The sequence below is a fragment of the Protopterus annectens genome, chromosome 2.part1 (genome assembly GCF_019279795.1).
Source record: "Protopterus annectens isolate FY-2018-M chromosome 2.part1, PAN1.0, whole genome shotgun sequence".
Classification (NCBI taxonomy): domain Eukaryota; kingdom Metazoa; phylum Chordata; order Ceratodontiformes; family Protopteridae; genus Protopterus; species Protopterus annectens.
The window spans coordinates 949,015,900-949,038,807 of NC_056729.1; the positions used below are offsets into that span (position 1 = coordinate 949,015,900).

Sequence of the window (22,908 nt, forward strand, 5' to 3'; positions counted from 1 at the left end):
AAAATGCTGACTTTGCAGCAGCTTCTGCCCATGCTGGGCAAGAATGCTTGGCTGTTGACTTTAGACCTAAAAGAGGCATACCTGCATGTCCCAATAAGACAATTGTGCAGAAGATACCTCAGATTCAAGGCTGGCTTAATGCATTACCAGTTCTCTGCACTGCCCTTTGGCTTATCTACTGCACCCAGGGTCTTTACAAAGTGCCTGGCACCAGTAATTGCATATTGCAGACAAAAAAGTATACAAATATATCCTTACCTGGATGACAGTCTCATTCAAGCAGAGAACAAGGACACTCTTCTTCGACACCTGGTATTTGTGAAAAGGCTTCTAACATGCCTAGGGTATACAATAAATGGAAATAAGTCACAACTGGTACCCCCTCAAAAGATAATATTCCTGGGTGCAAGCTTGAATATAACTGCCCAGATGGCTTACCTCACGCCAGACAAACAAAGGCAACTGACTACTTACTTTAAACAGATGGCAACCAAAACCCAGTTATCTGCAAGACAAATTCTGCAGGCTCTGGACGTCATGGCATCCTGCATCCTACTGATTCCGTATGCAAGACTGCATATGAGGAAACTTCAATGGTACCTAAAGAGTTTATGAAGTCAACTTTCTCACAGTCTGGAAGCAATGATTCCTCTCATTCCCTGCCTACAACAGGAGTTTCTATGGTGGGCAAAGGCATGTCACCAAAACATGGGACGGGCCATCACTCTCTCCCCTGGCAGCCAAACCTTAACAACAGACGCATCAGATTATGCCGGGGGGCCCACATGGCAGGAAGATGCATTCAGGGCATATGGACCCCAAAACCAATGCATCTACATATCAACCAGAAAGAGATGCTAGCTGTTCAAAATGCCCTAACAGCCTTCAAGGACTTACTTCATCCAGGACAACTACTGATAAAGATGGACAACACCACAGTCATGTGATATATAAACAAGCAAGGGGGCACACACTCATACCCCCTTTGCATATTAGCCATGGCACTGTGGGACACAGCTTTGACCTACCAAATACATCTTCAATCTCAATTCCTGCCAGGAAAACAAAATACACTGGCAGATGATTTAAGCAGAAACCTTATGGATCCGCACGAGTGGAAACTAAATCCACAAGTCTTCAGCATGATAACAAGGAAATGGGGGAGCCCAGACATAGATCTATTTGCCTCTCCTCAAAATTATCAATTGAAAAGATTCTGCACAAGGACTTATCACAGACAAGCATGGAAAGTGGATGCCCTATCCTTCAGTTGGAAAAACCTATCAGTTTATGCCTTTCCTCCTCTGCCTCTACTCCCCAACGTCCTCCTAACAGTCAGACAAGAGAAACTAAAGATGATACTAATTGCCCTGGACTGGCCCCACCAGTACTGGTACCCAGTCCTAAGGAACTTGTCTCAATACCCAGCTTGGACCTTACCTCAAAGACCTCAACTACTGTCCCAGCAAAACAATCAGATCCTGCACAATCAGTTACAGACACTGAACCTGGCAGCATGGCTGATCATGTAGTTATACAAACAACACCTCTCAGTAAAGCTGTGATGGATGTCATTTTGGAAGCCAGAAGGCCTAGTACTAGAAAATCTTATGCTGACAAATGGAAGAGATTCTGTGCTTGGAATCAAGCACAAGGAACTGATACAGCAGAACCAAATATTCCTCAGATATTACAATACTTAACTGAGATGCTTGACAAAGGCCTATTTTTCTCATCAATTAAAATCCATGCCTCTGCCATTTTGGCTCATTACAATACAGAGCCACCGATTTTTTCTCATCCTTTACTAAAGCAATATCTTAGAGGAGCCAAAAATTTAAGGCCTCCTAGAAGATCACCATTACCTGCATGGGACTTCAATTATGTGCTGGAAAAGCTCACCCTGCCTCCATTTGAACCAGCTGCTACTGCTGATATAAAGTTCTTGTCATGGAAAACAGCTCTGCTACTAGCAATTACTTCAGCAAGAAGAGTATCAGAGCTACAGGCCATCATGGCTGTAGAGCCTTTTATCATATTTTACCCAGACAGGGTGTCTCTGAGGACAAATCCTACTTTTATGCCTAAGGTGGTTTCCATTGTGGCTCTTAACCAAACAATTCATCTGCCAACCTTTTATCCAAATCCGCAGAACAAGGGGGAGAGAATTCTGCATTCCTTGGACATACACAGGCAGCTAAGATTCTGCTTGAGCAGGACTAAAGCTCTAAGAAAAACTGAGCAATTAATAGTGTCATATGCTGCAGGATCAGAAAGGCTATTGCGAAGCAAACAATTTCATAGTGGATAAGCCACTGCATCTGTTTGTGCTAATTACACCATGGTAAACCTGTGCCCAAGGGCATTAGGTCTCATTCCACCAGAGCTGCAGCTACTTCAGCAGCCTTTCTCAGAGGAGTACCAACCAAAGACATTCTAGAGGCTGCTACTTGGAGTTCTGTCCACACCTTTACAAAGCATTATCATTTGCCTCTCTACTCTAAGTCCAGGGCAGGCTTTGCCACTGCAGTGCTGCAGGGCCTTATAGCCGCACCTAATGCTGTTTAGCTCCAGCCTCCCAACCATAGCTTTGGGATTCTACCCAAATGTAATAACTGCAACAGTGAAACACAAAGAACATAGTACAGTTGTATACACTTACCATAAATGTAAATGTTCGAGTGTATTCACTGTTGCAGTCCAGATTACCCTCCCGCCATCCCCCTGTCATTCTGGAGTTTATCTTTCCTTCCATATCTTCTACAACCTATGTGGTGTATTTGCTTGTAGATGAAGGTAAAGTTTATATCAATGCATGTATACAAATATATATATCATCATCATCTTCTTTCGGCTGTTCCCGTTAGGGGTTGCCACAGCGGATCATCTGTTTCCATTTCTTCCTGTCCTCTGCATCATGCTCTTTCACACCAACCGCCTGCATGTCCTCTGTCACCAAATCCATAAACCTTATCTTAGGCCTTCCTCTTTTCCTCTTACCTGGCAGCTCCATCCTTAGCATCCTTTTCCCAGTATACCCAGCATCCCTCCTCAGCACATGTCCAAACCAATGCAATCTCGCCTCTCTTGCTTTATCTCCAAACTGTCCAACCTGAGCTGACCCTCTAATATACTGATTCCTAATCCTGTTCATCCTAGTCACATCCAGTGCAAATCTTAACATCTTTAACTCTGCCACATCCAGCTCTGACTCCTGCCTTTTCGTCAATGCTACCGTCTCCAACCCACATAACATAGCTGGTCTCACTACCCTCTTATAGACCTTCCCTTTCATTCTTATTGGTACCCGTCTGTCACAAATCACTCCTGACTTCTCCACCCATTCCACCCTGCCTGTACTCTCTTCTTCACTTCTCTTCCACACTCACCATTACTCTGAACTGTTGATCCCTAGTACTTAAACTCATCCACCTTTACCAACTCTACTCACGACATCCTCACCATTCCTCTACCCTCCCTCTCATTTACACACATATATCCTGTTTTAGCCCTGCTGACCTTAATTCCTCTCCTCTCTAAAGTATATATATATATATATATATATATATATATATATATATATACATATATATATATATATATATATATATATATATATATATATATATATATATAATATATATATATTTTTTGCTACCTTTTTGGGGGCACCTGACATTGGGGCCAAGAAAAACTAAAGAAAATGGCATTGGCTGCATGTTTTATACCCCTGATGATCTGACGTCATGGAAGAGAAGACAGCAACTGACGCAGGACCCAAGACTTTGGAATTCAGGCTGACTGAGGGCAACCTGCCAGAAGATTACCCAAATGAAATGACTGCAACAGTGAATACACTCGAACATCTACATTTATGGTAATTGTACACAACTGTACTTTCTGATGGGTGTCATCATCCATGGTTCCAGGGTGTAGCCAGCATCCCCCAGTAACTGGCCATGCGGGATGTTCCCCCTAGCTAACATCTGGTACAGCTGTGCTGCATGCCAGATATGGGAGTGGTGGTGACTGCCAGGGCTGCCAACACTCACATTCATGATAATCCCCTGGGCATTACACATGACATGGCAGTTGATGGAGTGGTACCCCTTGTGATTGATGTAGATTCTACCCTCCTCACTGGTTGGTGCCTTGATGTATACATGAGTGCAATCTATGGTACCCAGTGCTTCAGGGTAGTGTGCTACATGTTAGAAATGTTGCATATTGCTGGCCCTCATCTCATGGGTGAGAGGAAGGGAAGTGTGCTCACTAGCATGTGGTAGTATGGCATCCAGGAATTGGTGGAGTACCCTGTATTCTGATGCCTGTGAGATCCTAAATGTCTCCAGTTGGTCTTTGGAAAATACCTGCAGCTAGTATCCTAAGGGCTGCACATACCTTTGTTTCCACTGGGATGGGTTTTGTTCTGCAGGCTCTGGTCTGAGTTGAGGGCAGCAGAGCTCAGTGAGTTCTTGTAGTATGTCTCTGTTCACCCCATAGCGCTGTACAATCTCCAGCTCATGTAGCTCCTGGTAGGTTACCCTGGGTCTGAACTCTCTTCTCCTTGTCTGTCTAGGCCTATTGTCAGCAGCAGCAGCACTGACTTCAGCATCTAGCACATACAGATGTAGCAGACCTGCAGCAGCCCCTCGCATAATCTCAGTTAAAATTCCCAAGTCTGTACTCCAATGGTCCAGAGTATTAGGGAAAAATCATTGTAGGGTGTATGCATACTTTATAGAGCTCTGCTTGTAGGTGCAGGATGTGTGATTGGCTAACTATGATGCATTCCACCTGCCTAGAATATAATTAACATCATTTAATGGCCCTCCTTTAACTTAACAATGGTCAAAACTAACTGATGTCATTGGGTTTTTAGATACATGCAGCACAGTGGCAAGCTGCACAAACACACACCCCATAGGTAAACAAAGCTTAGAAGTTAGTGAATACCCCCCCCCCACCCAGAATGAACACGCTCAGCTCAGTGGCTAGCTATGCAAACATGTGCATTGAAAGTAAGCAAAGTTTAGAAGTTAGTGGACACATTCCCCTGAAAGGCTTCGCTCAGCCAGGAGGCACGCCATGCAAACAGGCACAACTAAGCTGAAATGAGCTTAGATGCTAGTGGACAACCCCCCCCCCCCCCAATGTCACAGCAACATGGGTCTAAGCCTTCATAAAGGGGATATGTGGACACGATTACTCCTTTATGCTGTTTAGTAACTCTACCTCATTTGCATTAGTATCCATGCTTACAGCCTGGAAACTACATGCTTCATAGCCCTACTATGTTAGCAAGAGCATCAATGTACCATTGTAAGGACTCCATGCAAGGTCCTGTAATACATTTCTGTCACATTTTTTTTTAATTTTTATTTTTTATCTATAAAGCATATTTGCACATTGTGGCGCGCCACCCAAACATCCCTAGATTATTTTTTTTTTAAATTATTTAATGTTTTTTCCTTTAAATTTTCAGACATACAGGAGGATAGCTTTGTTCATATCTGTATGTGGTATGACATTTATGCCCATTTTTGTGTATTTGTAACCCCCATTTGTCTGTCTACACTCTTGTACACAGAATTTTTCTGTGTACACTACAGACACTGGCACGGGGTCTGATGAGATGCCAGTCTGCTTGTTGGATTGCTCTACCTGCCTCATTTGCATTAGATTCATCTGATTATGAGGTGATTTGCATGCCGCAGAAATTTCCATGTTGGTGTGTGCATGTGTGCTACTCAGTAGCGCTTACTGAATCTAAAAATGTTTGTGCCCATGTAAGCAGCTCGGTGAGATGCCTACATACTAAAAAAAAAAACGTGTAGGCTTTATTAAATTCCCCCCTAAGTGTACACCATTCTGAGTGAACAGATAACACAAGCATACCTCACAACTTCTTCCTACCAATTTTAGTTTTCCTACTGATTTTATTGTAGCCTTAAATATCAAGGGGAATTCATAAAGGTTACCACAAAGTGTAGACTACATATACATTTATTGTAATCTATCTGATTGACTAAAAGGCAAAAATGTGGTAGAAATGTTCTTGAATACAGATCCTGTTCACTTAGGGTTGGTGTTAATGAATCACGTAAATATTTCCTTCATATTAGTGTGCTGTTTTATTGCTTTCTTTGCAGGCCACCTTATCTCTTTCTACTGTGGTTCTCTTTTTAGGAATACTATATCTATTGCAGTGAAGCTGATACAAATACATATGCAATGTTGTGATGTGTTTTTGCCACATTGCATCTGATTAGAAATAGCATTAACATGTTTTTAAAGTCTTAAAATGGTCATGTTATTCTGTGATATTTATTACTTATTTATTTGTATTGATTTACCAGGCTAGTGCACTGATCAATAATGACCATTTGCAGATACAGCTGGGGTGAATCAACATTCACATACAGTAACAGAACAGTCAAGGAGAAACAAATTAACAAGTTAACATATATATTAAAACAATATAAAATATGCAACATATTTACAGTCACAATGTAGTAAGAGCAGAGATGAAAATAAATGATAAGAGACCTGGGAATTGAAGGAAGTAAAAGATCTAGACAATGAAAGACCTAGGAAGAGGAATTATGTATTTATGCAGATCAAAGAAAGTTACCTCTCACTGTGTGGATTGTCGTGATATGACTTAATGCCCTAGATAGAGTTTATATAGATTTTTGGTGGAACCTAACTTTGAATTAAATAATAAAAAATTTATATAATTTTATACTTCACCTTTAATCTAATAACACCATTTAATTTTGCAGTGAAATATGGAGAAAGATACAATGACTTGGAGAAGTATGTTTGTATTCCAAAAGATGGCAGCTTTGAATTTTTTCATTACCATCCATGTGCAGCACTTACTGTAAACCATGTAAGTTTATGAGCGCACAGCTTTATGTTCAGATTTGTGAATCCATCTGTTCAGAATCATTATATGTTACTTATTTTTATTCTTTATATAGATAGAGAAGTATGGCTTTCCTTCAGATTTTTCATTTTCACCACAAGAGTGTATCAAACTCTATGACACCATGGTCGGTACTTGGAAAAACTGGTCTCAAGCAAAGGTATTTCACATGTTGTCTTATTTTATCTGATATGTAAAATGCACAGTGTCTTCAACAACAGAAACAGGTTGTCTAATTCCTGTTACAAGATATCCTTTCAGGTAATTGTATTTCATTTGTATAGAAATATATCTTATGAATTAGACATTACAGGAAAAAGTGTAATTAACAGGAGTTATACAGCCTTCTCTTACTTATGTTGTCTCTGTCCAGACTCAAACAACTTGCATGTAAAAGTCCATCTACAATATGGAAGTGATGATCTGTGTTTTTGTTAAGTATATTAATCTTCCTAGACAATGACTGCTGCTTGTAGTAAGTAAAGTACATGTAACCTCATATCTGTTTGTCACCAAAATCAGTGTACTTAAGTGCTTTTCCAACCTCCAGTCATTGCCTTTAAGCAGTGAAGATATTTTTGGTGCGAAAGAGAGATTTTATGTACTTGATAGAGATGACAGTAAATGTTTATAGCTTGGTCAAAGACAGCCCTCGCAGCTCCACTCAGCCAGTACTGCTCTTTTTAGTGTGTTCTTAAAAGCTGCAGTAGTAACAGCTATTTACAGTATTTTTGTATATGTAAAGAAAATATCCAACTTAGTGGGTGGCAGTGGAAAAATATCCATAGCACATGGATCATATGACTGGAGCAGGTGAATGGGAACATCAGAATACTATCATCAGGGTCGTCCTTTGGTCAACTGGTACCCTAGGCAAAAGGGCTCCTCATTGCCCCCATCCCACACACACACACACACACACACACACACACACACACACACACACACACACACTAGCTAGTGGCCTCGCCCTTGTCTCTACCTACACCATCCAAATTACTTTTTTCTTACTTTTTCTCAAAGTTTGTCTTACTCGTTAGTTTTTCCTGTATTCATTCAACATATTTTTAAAGAAACCATTCCTTTACTACAAAAAATAAACAAATAAATACTGAAAATGCACCCCTGCTAGACTGGCACCATAAGCGGCCTTCTAGCTGTCCTATTGCTAAGGCTGGCTATGACTATCATCTGACCATGTTGCTTAGTATTTGATGCTTTAACAAACTGTAAACTGAAAGAAAAATGGATAGCCACATTATTTAGTTACTTGTTTCTATATTCTGCATACTGTTCAACATATGCACAATTTCCTTAGTTCAGTGCATAACCTCCTTTGTTGAACAAAACAGTGCAGTCTACTTTATAAGCCATCTAAGGCACTGAGAGGCAGAATCATCAATAATCTCCTAAAATCTTAAATAGTATTTTGCCTAAACCTGTTAACCAATGTTATGGAAGGTGGTAAACCACAGATCCCATGCCAATGACATCAGTGTAAAAGCTCTGGGTTTTCTGGTTCTAAAATGTTATAATGTGTAGCATATACACAAAATTTATCTCTTCTCCATAGTAGCATAGCGCCAGAGTTTGGATTCAAGCCCAGACTTTGTTTATTGTCTGTATGGGGTGTGTCTGTTTTCCCTATACTTGTGGGTTTTCTCTGGCCATTCCAGCTTCCTCCTAGCTCCCCAACACATGCTAGCTTATTGATATTACTAGATATATTGCATTCACCCTTGCCGTTATGGCCCAGGTTATAGTTGAAAAACAGTTCTGTTATGACCATTTAACTTACCTGGTTAATAAACAAATAAAAACGTAACATTTGTGCAAAAATAAGCAGTGTTCCTTGAAATGGAAGTTTGGAGGAATGTGGAGGTGAGGGGAGGTAAAATATTAAAACTGTTTGTAAAACCGTTATTGAATTGTCACTTAAGACATAGGCAAGCATATATTTATGTAAAAGAAAAAGACATATTCCCAGTTGTAACCATTAAATAGTACATATACCCTTTTGTATAATTATCATAAATCCAACATTTTATAAATTGATCAGTTCCTTCCTTCTTTCCCTTAAACCTCACTTTTCCTCCAAAACATTATTCTACATGTACTGTTCTCACAATTTTCATTCTTTCTAAGTAATTTGTTCCTGCCCACTTCCAGTTCTTTTATTTCTGTGACAAATATCGGATACTTTAAATACAGCTGATTTAGACTTTGATTTCCATTTTCTAGTAATTCATTTTCGGTAGCCAGTAGAATTTTAACTTAACAAAGCTTAGTGTATCTATCCAATTCAGATCCTATATCCCAGCTCAAATATTTCCTTAGTTACACCCATTTGCTCATTTAATATTTCGGACAGAGTATTTTGCAGCTAATTTTTAGAGTCTGCCAACTCATTACACTCAGTATGTTCCCAGTGGCCTGTTTCTTCCCCATCACACCTCCAACATTTGCCATCTACCTGAGGAAACATTCTTTGGAGTTTCTTTGGGATATAAAAGTACCTATTCAAACATTTCCTAGCAAAGATCCTAAATCTTCTAGACTTTGTTGCATATTTCGAGCCACACATTTGTCCTCCTATTGTTTCTGTGTAAATTGCATATCCAGTCTCTCTTCCCAATTCTTTCTAACCTCCTATGATTGATTCTTATAGTTACCATGCACTATTTTATATGCTGAACTAATTACTCCTTTTTTAACACCAACTTCTGTTCTAGATTGTACTGAAAACTCTACCAGTGCTGGTCTTTCACTTAGGATTCCCCTATTTATTTCTCTTTGCCCATACTCTGATATCAGTTTTTGTTAGGGAAGGCATTCTCTAGCCTGCAGTCCAAATAAATTCTTGGCCACTTCCCATTCTATTGCCTTTCTGTCTGTAATTATTTGCTCCCAATACCTTGGTTCTTTTGCCAGTTTTATCCAATAAATTTCAGCCCCCTCTTGCCTATTGTCTGTATCCCTAATTGCAGCCATCCCTGTTGGCAAAAACTTTCTCCATTCCCATGTTGGCTTAGTTCTTAGAATACTTTCTGCTACATTATAAATGTAATATTGTGTATGGTTATTGTTATTCTCTTTAAGGATCTGCCTCCAAAATCCTAGTTTCTGCTTTCTTCTTGAGCTTCTCCCCAGTTTCATCAGCATTGCTTTCACTTTGAATTATAGGTTTCTGCTTGTGCTATTGTGCCTTAACTGTGTGGCTCTGAAATACCCCTACAAATTGGGTGATCCCAAACCACCTTGTTCTATTAGAAGAATCAGCTAATGCCACTCATTTCTAGCAATTTTTGTATTATCTTTAGTTTAGTTTCTTCCCACATATCCTTAGCTGCCATGCCAGAATCCTTTTTAATCCATGCTCCTAAGTACTTCATTTGATCATGTCTTCATAAATATGGATATTGCTGAACCAGTTTGTGTGCAGGTACATAATTAATGCCTATTACCTTTGTTTTAGCATTATTAATTTTGTAACCCAAAAAGATTTTAAACTGCCTCAAAATGTTCTACAACACCAAAATGTCCTCTTCTGGTTTTATCAAGTATAAAATAAGGAGTCTATGGTTAATCTTCGAGTGGACTAAACATCGAACAGCAAAACAGCAAGAGCACATCATCGAAAGTTTGTTAATGGAACATGCACTTCATCAAACTTGTGAGATGGGAAAGTAACTAGTTGGCTAACACTTCCTTGTCTCACTTTTCCCCACTGAAATGCGATCTCAGAGTTGGTATATAGTCAGGGGGTATGGGGGCAAAGCCCCCCACCTGGGTGGGTTTGAAATACTGCCATTTGTGAGACAGGGAAGTGTTGGCCAAGTAGTTACTTTCCCCATCTCATAGGTTCAATGAAATAGAACTTTGATAAATGGACTTTTGATTATGTGCTTTTGCTGTTTTGCCATTGGATGTTTAGTCCATTCAACAAGTAACCATAGACCCTAAAATAATATCGTCTGCAGAGAGAGACAGCTTTTCTTGACTATCATACCAATTATATCCATTTTGTTATTAAACAAGAAACATCTTTAGTAAATTGTCACTGTTTCCCTAATTATAGTCATTCCTATTGGCAGAATTTCCTTTCTGCATTCCCGTGTTGGCTTAGTTCTTAGAATGCCTTCTGCTACTTTATGAATATAATATTCTGTATGGTTATTGTTTTTCTCCTTAAAGGTCTACATCCACAACCCCAGTCTCTCCTTGTGTCTTAAACTTCCCCCCTGTTTCATTATCATCCCTTTCTATTTTGAATTATAGGTTTCTGCTTGTGCTATGTATAGGAGCTTTAACTGTGTAGCTCTGAAATACCCTTCAAATCGGATAATCCCAATCTGCATTGTTTTATTGGAAGAATCAGTTTATCTCACTTGGCTTTTGCCATCTTCCCCTCCCAGATAAAATCATTCAGCTCTTTATTAATTGCTATCCACAACTTCTCCTATGGTTGATACCAAAAACATTTTAACTGCTTGTATCTTATTAGCCATATCCATATAATAGAGCTTCCAATTTCTCAGTTTTGTATTATCTTTTGTTTAGTCTATTCCCACATATCCTTAGCTGCCACTCGAAAATCATTTTTAATCCATACTCCTAAATACTTCATTTTATCATGTCCCCTTAAATATGGATATTGCTGAACCAATTCGTGAGTGAATACATAATTTAATGCTATTGCCTTTATTTTAGCTTCATTAATTTTGTATCCTGAAAAGGTTTGAAACTGTCTCAAAATGTTCCACAACACTGTAGTGTCCTTTTCTGGTTTTATCAGGTTTAAAATAATAAGCAGAATTTTTCCTAGTCAGCTTTTTCCTCATGTTTTTTGATTGATTTTCTTTCAGGTTCTCTGAATTTCATTTTGCTGGCATCCAGGCAGTCCACTTACTAGTTAGTTACCGAAATGTACTGGCTCTGTCTTCTGAGTTTCTGTTTTTCACACTGAGAGAGCTGAAATTAAGTTGCTACTCAACGTGCAGCCATCTTGGAAGAACTAATCCAATGTTGAGCCTCATCTACCTCAAACCTTGGTATATTAAGTCTTCTGGTTTATACAAATGTTCATAAAATTTCTGAAATATCTCTAATACCTCTACAGGATCTCTCATTATTTTTCTTGTCATGGGCTCCCTATGTTTGGCAGCAAGCATTTCTACTTTCTCTTGCCTAAGTCATTGTGCTAAACGTTTTTGTGTTCTAGAATTATTATAAAAAATAGTTGCTTAAAAGCAATCTTTCTAAACTCATGCATATATTCCAGGTACTTCTTTATTTTTTTCTTTATCACTTTGCAGTTGTGCTTATTATTGTTCTCTGAGATTCCCTTTATTATGCAATTCTTTAATCTTTTTCAGCCCATCTAATTATTGTTAATTCTTAACCATATCTATTTTTTATTACTACCCTATTTTAAACTCCACTTTCATTTTATCCCATTCACTAGCTATAACTTATGTAGTAATTTCTGTCTTCCGTAATAACTCTTGAATAATTTCCACTACCAATTATTTGAATTACTCTCTTTTTAACAGACAGATGTGAAATCACCATTGTTTGATTTTTCACTTCATTAGCCTGCATTTTTTTCTTAGCTATTATTGGTGCATGGTGTGAAATAGTTATTGTATGTGTGTTAAAGCTTTCAATTAAGTGCACATGTTCCTATGATATATAATTTCGGTTTACTATCATTTCCTCGAACTGACATTCTATGAATGTTCATATTTCCGAAAAGTAATATCAGAAATCAGAACAACAAACTAAAAAATGCAGAAGGAAGTATTTGTGGTAAAGTCAGCATCTCAGAAATGTCGACTTTACCAAAAATACTACACTTCCAGTCAACAATAACACAATGTTTTTGCAGGGGGCTGTGCCCCCCACATCCCCTGCTATTTAGATATCCAAACTCCAGGATCACACTATACTGAGGGAAAGGGTACATTTCCCAATCCCCACTATAGTGTGATCTGCATCATAATGTAGAAAGTCACGACAGCAAATGCTGTATTGCGTTCACTGTTGTAAATTTCTAAATTTTGGCATTCATTCTTCTGATTCTACCAAATCAGTAGATTCACACTAATGTGAATCGCACAAAGTATAATTGGGAAAACAATAATAAACCTTTAATTTCTGTCTAGTCTAGCCAGGTTATTTTACCTTGGGAAATAGCATGTACATTCTCTGAGTTCCTACTACTAAATTCATGTCTTTCATGCCAAATATTTTTATAAATTTCTTTAGAAATCTGAACTGTCTTGTTACATTTTCTCTTCTAGGTCCCCCAGATACATCCTCATTGGTGCAAATCAAGTTCCAGTCCCCACCTATAAGTAATATTCCATGCTGAAAGTTGATTATTTCTCCAAAATTTTCTTAGGCTTCATAATAACAGTTTTAGGTAGAATATGAAGACATCCTATTGTAGTCCTCCTTTACCAGTAGTTCCTTACTACCACAAAACTACCATTAGTATGCTTTTCCCTCTTCTATCTTTGTTGGATATCATCCAGCAATTAGTATAAGAGCTACCCTTTTCCTTTATCCTTGATGTTGTTTGTTCTTCTTTCGGCTTTTCCCAGTTAGGGGTCGTCACAGCGGAACTCCGATCCGCTAATGATTGGCAGTAGCTTTTTACAGATGTCGAGGTGCAAGCTCGATGCCCAACCTTCAATGAAGGCATGCCCAATCTACGCATGTCTTTCTAATGCCACTCAACCGCGGGGAGGACATGCAGACTCCACACAGAAGGTGCTCCATTGATATTCTACTGAATATCCATCCTGGAATCTTCTCTTTATTCAATTCACATGCACACATCTTTCCAAGTATGCCTCCTGTACCATTGCTATTTGTACTCTGCTTTTCTTAATAAATTCAATACTCTTACATTTTGTCTATACCTGTTAGGCCATTCACTTTCCAAAATAATATGGACAGTTTAGCCATTGTGACGAGAAATTATTGTACCTACCCTTTAAATCTATCAGTTTTTTAAAATGTCTATTTCCAGCTTTTGTGTTACATGTACCCACTAATGTTTGCTAGGTTGATCCTTTATACAGTTGTTTCTTTTCATCTCCATTTGAACCTATGTCACATTTTACAAGATGTTTTGTTTTAATGAAAACCCTCAAACAAAATCCCAAACATACCCCAGAACACTCCAGTACCTACAAACTTAGAAGGAATACATAAAACTATGTACATCTTCAAATAATGAAGTTAAACTTTCCTGATAGGAACAATTTCCCAAAATGACAGCTGCACCCACAGGCATTACCTAACCTAAAATTAAGGTTATCCATGCTAAAGTGCATGTTACAGCCTGTGCTCCTACTTACACCAATTCCCCTCCCAGATGTGAAAAAGAGTACTGACTATCATTAAATAAAACTAAATTATGCACTATTCTAGTAAATACATTGAGGTATTTATGTACGAGGAACATTTGCTATCTCTTATTCCATTCCAGTAATTTCAAACTTTATTTTTTACTAAGCTGCTTGCCCTTTACACCTTTTAATTGCACATTTATTTCAGCAATCAATGACCATAGCTCTTATGATTTATTGCCTGGAGCTGTAGTCAGCTTGTCTGTATGGAAACCTAAGAATAGACAGTATAGCTGCTCCCAGCTACAAACATCTCAACTCAAACTGAACATTTATTCACTAAATGAAAATTTCAAATTACATTCACAATGTTCTCTTATTTTTATAGCACACATGCTTATACTCAAAACTTGTTATTAAACCAAGGGAATTAATCCAGACATTCACCTATGCAAAAGTAAGAGGAAACATGATGTGTGCACTTGTATACCCCATCCCACAGCCTAACAGCCCAAGATTACAGCATATTAATGTGAACATGTTTTGTCCAGCATTTCTTCTCTTTTTGCATTGTAATGCCTACAGTTCTTAAAACTAAAAAAGAAAGCTATGTGTATCTTTATCACATACAACAATCACTGAAAATACATTAATGTATAGCATGTAATTTTTTGTCATGAAATGGTTTATACCAATACTGTTATGAACAAAACATGTTTTACTTACCCATGTATAAGACTAAAGGGACTAAAAACATTATGTTTTCTTGCATCTTACTATCCATATCCATGTAACAGAGCTTCCAATTTCTCAGTGTTTGTATTATATTTTATTTAGTCTCTTCCCAGATATCATTAGCTGTCACACTGGAATCATTTTTAATCCATACTCCTAAATACTTTATTTTATCATGTCCCAATAAATATGGATATTGCTTAAGCAATTCATGTTTGGGTACATAATTTACTGCTGTTGCCTTTGTTTTAGCTTCATTAATTCTGTATCCAGAAAAGATTTGAAACTGTCTCAAAATGTTCCACAACATGTAATTTCCTTTTCTGGTTTTGTCAGATATAAAATAATATCTTCTGCAAATAGAGCCAGCTTTTGTTGACTACCATACCAATTTTAACCTTGAATTTCTGAGCCCTTTATTTTCTTTAACAATGGTTCTAAGTATAATGCAAATAACAAAGGGGATAGAGGACACCCCTGCCTGGTTCCTCTGCTCAAGGACAAATTATCAGAGAGGACCCCACCCACTTTAATTTTCACCTCTGATCCATCATATATCCTCCTAATCAACATTACAATGTTATCAAGTATTGCAAATGCTTCCATTGCCCTGCTCATAAAGTCCTAGCTCACTCTGTCAATGCTTTTTCTGTACAAAGACACACCAACAATGGTGGTATTTTCTTACATTCTGCTTCCGTCTGGATCATCAGTGTTCTGTTAATGTCAAACATTAATCTCCCCTCCACAAAACCACACTGATCCATATCTATCAATTTTGGCATCACTTTTATTTTCTTTTAGTCACTGTAGACACAAACACTTTATATTCATGGTTTAGTATTTAAATGGGCCTGTATGAAGCCATCCATTGGATCTTTACCCTCTTTAGGTATTACAGAAACCACTACTTTCTTCCATGATGTTGGTACTTCTCCTCCTCTTAAAATACTGTTAAACAAAACTTCTAGATCATTATCAGTTTTTTCCATTCTAGCCTCTAGACTTCCACAGGAATACCATCTATTCCTGTGGACTTTCCTGTGGATTGGTTATACATCACCATTTTATCTCATCTCCTCCTATCCTAGCTCTTAGTAATTGAGCCTTATCTGCCTCTAACCTTGGCATATTTAATTCTAACCTTGGCATATTTAATTCTTCCATAAACCTTTCCATTTATACCTTTTCTTGAGTTCCATGTTTCTCTGCATTATACAGACTTTCATAGAATTTCTGAAATATTTCAAATATCTCTACAGGATCACTTTTTACCTTACTTGTTATAGGTTCCCTAAGCTTAGCAGCAGCCCTTTATACTTTTTTGCCTGAGTTCTTGTGCTAAAAGTTTTTGTTCTCTGGGGTTACTATCAAAAAACAGTTGCTTAACAGCTTATTTTCTGTTTAGCATTCTGCAGTTGCTCCTCTTTTGCTCTGTGAGATTCCCCTATTCTGCAATACTTTAATATTTGTCAGTTTCAGTAAGTAATTCTTGTTTTCTTAACCATATCTCCCTTTCTTTTATTTCCACCCAGTTTTCAAACTCCACTTTAATTTTACCCACTTCCTAGATATATTTTCAGAAAAAAAATGATATCTTCTTTAATAGCTCCTGAGTAATTTCCACTACCCATTCCTTAAATTCCCCTCTTTTCAGCAGATAGGTGTGAAGCCAGTGTCTCATTTTTATTTCATTACCCTGTATTTTTACTTTAGTTATTATTGGCATATGATCTGCAGCAGTTATTGGGTGCATATCAAGACCTTCAATTAAATGCACATGTTCCTGTGAAATGCAAATTTTGTCTATACTAGGCCAGTTTTTCCTGTCTTTGGGAATAATATGCAACTTCACTCTGAACTTCTGTTATTGAATTCACATCTTCCATGCCAGATATTTTCATACATTTCTTCAAAAGTCTACCCTCCTTTGTTATAATTTCTCTTCTGGCCTCCCAACACATCTTTACTGCTGCAGATCAAGTACCAGTCCCCACCTATAAGTAATATTCCTTGCTGAAATCTGATTATTTCTCCCAGAATTTTCTTGCACTCCATTATAGCAGGTTTGGGTGGAATATAAATACATGGCAGTGTAATCCTCCTCCCTTGCCAGTAGCCCTTTAGTACTACAAATCTACCATGATTATCTTTTTTATCCTCTTCTATCACTATTGGAGCTCCTCTTGCAGTAAATGTAAGTACTCATGTTTTCCTTTGTCTCATGTATTCCACTGAATAACCATCCTGAAAACCTTTCTTTATCAAATTCACATGTTCATTTCTTTCCAAGTGTCTGTACCATAACTATTTGCACTCTACACTTTTTAATATAGTTCACTACTCTTCCTTTATTTGTATTTATTTGTGAGACCTTTGACAGTTAGACATTACAGAAGGCGTCATTGTATTAAAAAGTTGTTATTCCTATCTCTTATGTATAACAGCTTTTTGTTACATGACTATTTCCAGCTTTTGTGTTGCGTGCATACACTGTTTGGCAGGTCAAGCTTTTATGCAGTTATTTCTTGTCATAACCATTTTGAGCCTATGTCACATTTTAAAAAACTTTTTGTTTTCTAGAAAGCTCTCAAACAAAAAAACAAACATACCCTCATACCGCCCTAAAACGTATTAGAGTATTACTAACACACAATACTATGTACATCTTTGAATATTGAGGTTTTACCATCCCAGTAGGAACAAATGTCACAAACTGACTGCCACACTCACTGGCTTTATTTAACCTAAAAGAAAGGTTATCCATGGTAAGATGCATGGTGCACCAGGTGCTTCTACTAAGTGCTGTCTGGTTTTGTCTTATCTTTACAGCTCTCCCAGTTGGAAAACATCTGAATGCTTTCAGAGAACATTATCACCTAGCCAATTTCTCTTTATCATATTGTCTCCATGGAGCTCTGAGGACCAGATACAGAATTGCTTCTATGCATACATTTATCTGCTAGAAAAAAGCCTTATAATGTTCAATATTCTTTTTCATTTACTTGCTTTCTCTTAAATCTTGTTACTAGATCAAGCCAAGGGCCTTAATCCATTTGTTCACCCATGCAAGAATGAGAACAAGTACATTAATTTTTCTTTTGTCATGCTCTTTTAACCAGACTTTTCTTCTTCTTCTTTTTTTTTTACATTGCAGTGCCTATATTTGTTAAAACTGAACATGGAGAAAAAGGGGGAAAAGAAAACGAAGGACCAACTATTTACAATAGTATCCCCATTAGACTTAAAAATAACTGAGAAAACTGTACTTTATAGCATGCAAAGAAAACCATGTACTATAAAAATAGTAATATTAAGAAAAAAAATGTTTTACTTAGTTAACTTTCTCCCTCCTTTATTTTTCTGAATGACATGAAGTAGGGCATATGCTTTAGAGTCCCTCACAAGTCCAACAAAATCCAAAAAGTCCAATATTTCCAGATTTTCTTGGTCTGTCTAATTTAACAAATATTATTGTTGCCTTGTATAATCCCACATTTGTCAATTTCTAAGTTACTGGTTTTATTCCTGTTCATCTGCATATCCCAAATCCTGTATCTGCTTCATTTCCAATGTATTCTCAATTCTTCTAGTCAACTCTCATGCTCCATTCCTTCTCTCCTGTATTTTCTTTTGAAATATTGGAAAAGGTTTCACTGGAGCAGTGTCTCTGTGGTCTTTATTACCAGAAGAACAATAAGTAGAATCTCCTTCTGTTTCACAGCTCACATTTTGTTGGACATTTATATTTCCTCCTTAGCATGTATTTCAGTAAAAAATTATTGTGTCCATCCAAAGAAAAATATTTTGAAGATAGCTGGGTACAGCAGTTTAAATCTCATACCTGCTTCTTGACATTCCCTGAACAGTGGACTACATTTACTCCTCTTCTGCCTGGTGTACAGTTAGTAATCATTCTCCACAAACACTCTGTTGTCTTCCACTTTTAGTATTTTGTCCTTCTGCCACAGTTTTATCAGAATCAACTCCTTCTGCTGGTAGGATTGCATCTTTACTTTTAAAGTTCTAGGTTGCTTTCTCATAGCCAGGTTTGGAGCATACACACAATGTGCCTTTTCAGTAAACAACTCCTGCTGTGAAATACCAGTGCTTGTTTTTTGCTTCCATAAAATTAATATTCTGTTCCTTCCAGCTTCTCTGGTACAGTTAAAATCTCAGGTTTTCCCTATGCGCCATGTCCTCTAATTCTATTATTTTTTAAACATCTCTTTTTGAGCAGTCTGATATTCAGCCAGCCTTTTCTTCATTTCGGCCTGTGATTTTTTCAGTTTTATCACCTCATCTGAATGTCTTTTTAAAGCTTCTTCCATTTTTTCCCAGCCTTTTGTTGTTTGAGTTGATGTACTCCATCAGTGTTCCCTTTATTTTAACCAGGTCTGTGTGCAATTGTGTTATACTTTCCTTTAGGTTACTGAAAGTCATGTCTGGATCTTGCAATGCTTTTTGCTGAACAGCTGCAGTACCTTTCCCAGTCAGTGTTTTTTTCTCACCTTTTGTAGCTGATTTTCTTTCAGGTCCTTTGTATTTCTTTTTTCTTGGCATCCAGGCTGTGCACTTACTAGCCAGTTACTGAAATTTACCCGGAAATACAAAAGTCTATTGGCCTTCTGTGCTGAGTGTCTGTTTTCACACCACACTGGGAGAGCTAGATTTAAGGTGTTTCTCAATGTGCAGCAATCTTGGAAGTTCAACATATGGGTCCCTTTTAATGTATTGGAGGCAGACGATCAAGATTTATTTCTGTTCTGCTATTCTGGCATAGTCATTATGGTGATTCCTGGCTCCTTCCAATGTGAGGAGGTTATGGAGGAAATGCATTACTGCTGTATTTCAGCTGCCATTCATTCCAGGTATTTTGGACTCTCTGTGTTTGCTTCTGTGGGCATTCTCCTCTCCAGTGCCTTGCTTCATCACAGTTGAAGCAAGACCCATCAGATGAGGTAAGGGGGCACTGTTAGCTTGGTGTTGGCACCCAGCTGCACCTTCTTCTCATTGACCAGCACTTTTACTAAACCCTAGCAACTCCTTGCCCCTTCTCCTGCCTCTGTTTTATCCCCTTGGTGCTTCTAACTGCCTTATTTGCAAAGTTAACAGCTTATCATCAGTAACCTTTCTCCATTTTTCCTGATACTCAGTACAGTGACTTGCAGCACTTTATAATGACTCCAAGTCCTTTCCTTGCCATTCTTTGAGCACTTGCTTTAGTTGAATTGTAAAGGGGCTTACAGACCCTACACAAAAGCAGCTGCAATAGCTGGCTTAACTTGTCCTTCTGGATCTGGTATTCGTTACTGCCAAGCAAACACTGCTTTGAGACTACTCAAATAATCTGCAGGGGCCTCACCTTTATTTTGCTTATATGCTTCTATCTTAGACTTCTGTAATTTTATTTAACAACCCTCTCCTTTTGTCTATAAGTGCATTCCCTGTGAGAGTAAAATTTATTTCAGCCTTTTTAAGTAACTGTTTTCTTATTTCATCTGAAGTAACTATCTGGAGCAGCTGGTTCAAATCTGTCAAAGTAGGGTTGTAACTTTCTCTTATAGTTTTAATTCCTCCTTAAAGCCTTAAAGGATCTTCTCTAATATTTGGAAAAGGATATAATATGTAAATCAGCAGGTGTCCAAGGGTGATTAACAAGGTCTCTGTTATTGGCCCCCAGAATTTCTCTGAGTGGTGCCAAAAGAGCCTATTCAGAGGTATCAGCCTCTTGTCCTACCCTTTTGGTGAGCTACGGGTTTGTGAAATACTAGTGTTCCTGTTGGAGAGGTAGAGACTTGTTGGAAATGAGAGGGAGAAGAAGAAGAAACCTCCATGATTACAGAAGCTTGTTCTGAGGATGAGGGTTGAACAGTTGAACTAGGTTGAAATGTAACAGTACCATGCTGACCTGGTGTCCACTGGACAGTTGACTGAAATCCATGGGTCTGAGAAACAGTGGAAACTTGCACGGGAGCTACCCGTACCAGTGCATGTGGGAGTTGGGGTGCAGTAGCTACTGCCAGATTATCATCCTCTTCTGAAGTCTCTGCTTTTTGGCCATCCTCAGTTTCTTACAAACCTGCCAAGATAGGATAAATGGATCCCTTTTTACTGCTCTGCACTGCCTTCTTAATCTCTTTTACTAGTTGTAGCAACTTCTTATTGGTATCCTGTAATCCCCTTAATGCTAATTCCCTTTCCCTTTTAAGAGCTTTGGTATACCAAATACTGCCCATTGTTTCCCACTTGTTTTGTTTTTCTTTTCTGCCTAAATACTCCTCACATTTCCCAATTTATCCTTATCATAAGTTCCATTTAATGGAAATACTTCACCAGAGTAATTTTTGTGAGCTGAATACTTACAAGTTTCCTTCCCACAATAATGATACATAAAATATGCAGATGATCCCTTTACAGGGATTTCATCTTGCCTACTTAACGTTGTTTCCATTTCCCCTATTAAGACTTACCTTGTAGATCCTGGAGAAAAAAAATGACTACACCAATTAACACACCATTCAGGGAGGGGAAAGGAGGAATTGTTTGTCCTGCACTGACAGAGGAAGGGTTTTGTCAACCTTTTCCCACAGCACCCTTTTGCTTTCATCCCATCACAAACTCAGAATTTACAGTTCCAACATTGCAATCAGGAGAATGGGAAGGATAGATACTTTGTCCAGAACTGACAACTCTTTCAAACCTTCTAAGGGTACTTTCACATAGCCTCACCTACATAACAATGTGTTGTGGGCTCATAAATTTGATTTAACAGCACATACCTATGTCCCAGAGTGCTATGGGCTCATGAATTTATTTTAATTTTTTCCTCACTCATACATTTAACAATACGCAGTATCTCTTATACCTTTTACCTCTTACCTTTTCTTTTAGTTTTCTGTATTGAGGATACTGCCCTCAGCACAAGGCTCCTCCTTGTATTAATTTCTGTTTTTGCCATATGCGCATACACATTACTAAACTTTTCCTTATTTCTTGGGAGGTTCTCCCACTTTTACTTTACATATACCTGTCAAGCAAACTCAGTCATTCAACAAAAACATTTATACACTCATTCTACTCTTTTTAACTACAATTATCAAAGAAGAAAAGAAAATTTCCCACAAAGCAATTTTCTCCACCTTGCCTAGCATATTTGCACAGTCTGAATAGTTAGGTATCTGAGTCTGTGACCATTCCATACAGAACAGTGTGGAATTCACAAAATAACTTTCTGTGCTGGGCCCATATAGGTTACTCCACACTGCCCCACAGCAATACCAAAGTTCAGAATCCGAGTCGTAAAGCACCAAATGTTATAGTACAAATTAAATAACAAATAATTTTACCTTTTGACTCAGTCAAGAGTGAACACTACAGGATGCGCAAAGAATGTGTTTATTCCATAAATAGCACTGGAAGACTGCCTACTAAAAACTTCAGAATTAGTTTCAAAGAACAAAGAAAATCACTTATGTATACATTTTCTTATTAGATGCTTGCATGCAAATTTTGACATTACATTACTTCTAAAACATCAGTACATTTTAAAATATTTTTAGTACTCATGATTTTCGCTTAGAGCTTCACGTGAACACTTCACAGATATGCATTTCAAAACATAAGCCACCTGTTTTAAAATATATTGTCCTTCAACTTTGTAAAATGCAATACCAGTCCACACTATCTCAGAGAGCCTTGCAAATACTCATCCCTCAGTTTGAAAAGAACAGATACCTGGCACAATTTATTAACTTTCTGAAACAAAACTTTCAAACATAACAGCCCTTAACTCCTTCAGGCACTTACTTTGTCTTTAGTTATCTCTCAGTACATTATAGTTTACTAATAGAATGCGGTTGTAAGGCACTTAAAATATATAGT

At 37.8% G+C, this 22,908-nt stretch overlaps 1 protein-coding gene across 1 annotated transcript in view; it reads left to right on the plus strand.

Annotated features, from left to right (window-relative positions):
- The window catches only part of LOC122794924 (probable ATP-dependent RNA helicase DDX60), a 3,096,781-nt gene that overhangs the window by 1,651,878 nt on the left and 1,421,995 nt on the right, over nt 1-22,908 (plus strand). Inside the window, exons 21-22 of the mRNA XM_044063517.1 lie at nt 6,786-6,895; nt 6,987-7,091. Coding sequence (XP_043919452.1) covers nt 6,786-6,895; nt 6,987-7,091 — 215 coding nt within the window. The remainder of the gene's footprint in view (nt 1-6,785; nt 6,896-6,986; nt 7,092-22,908) is intronic.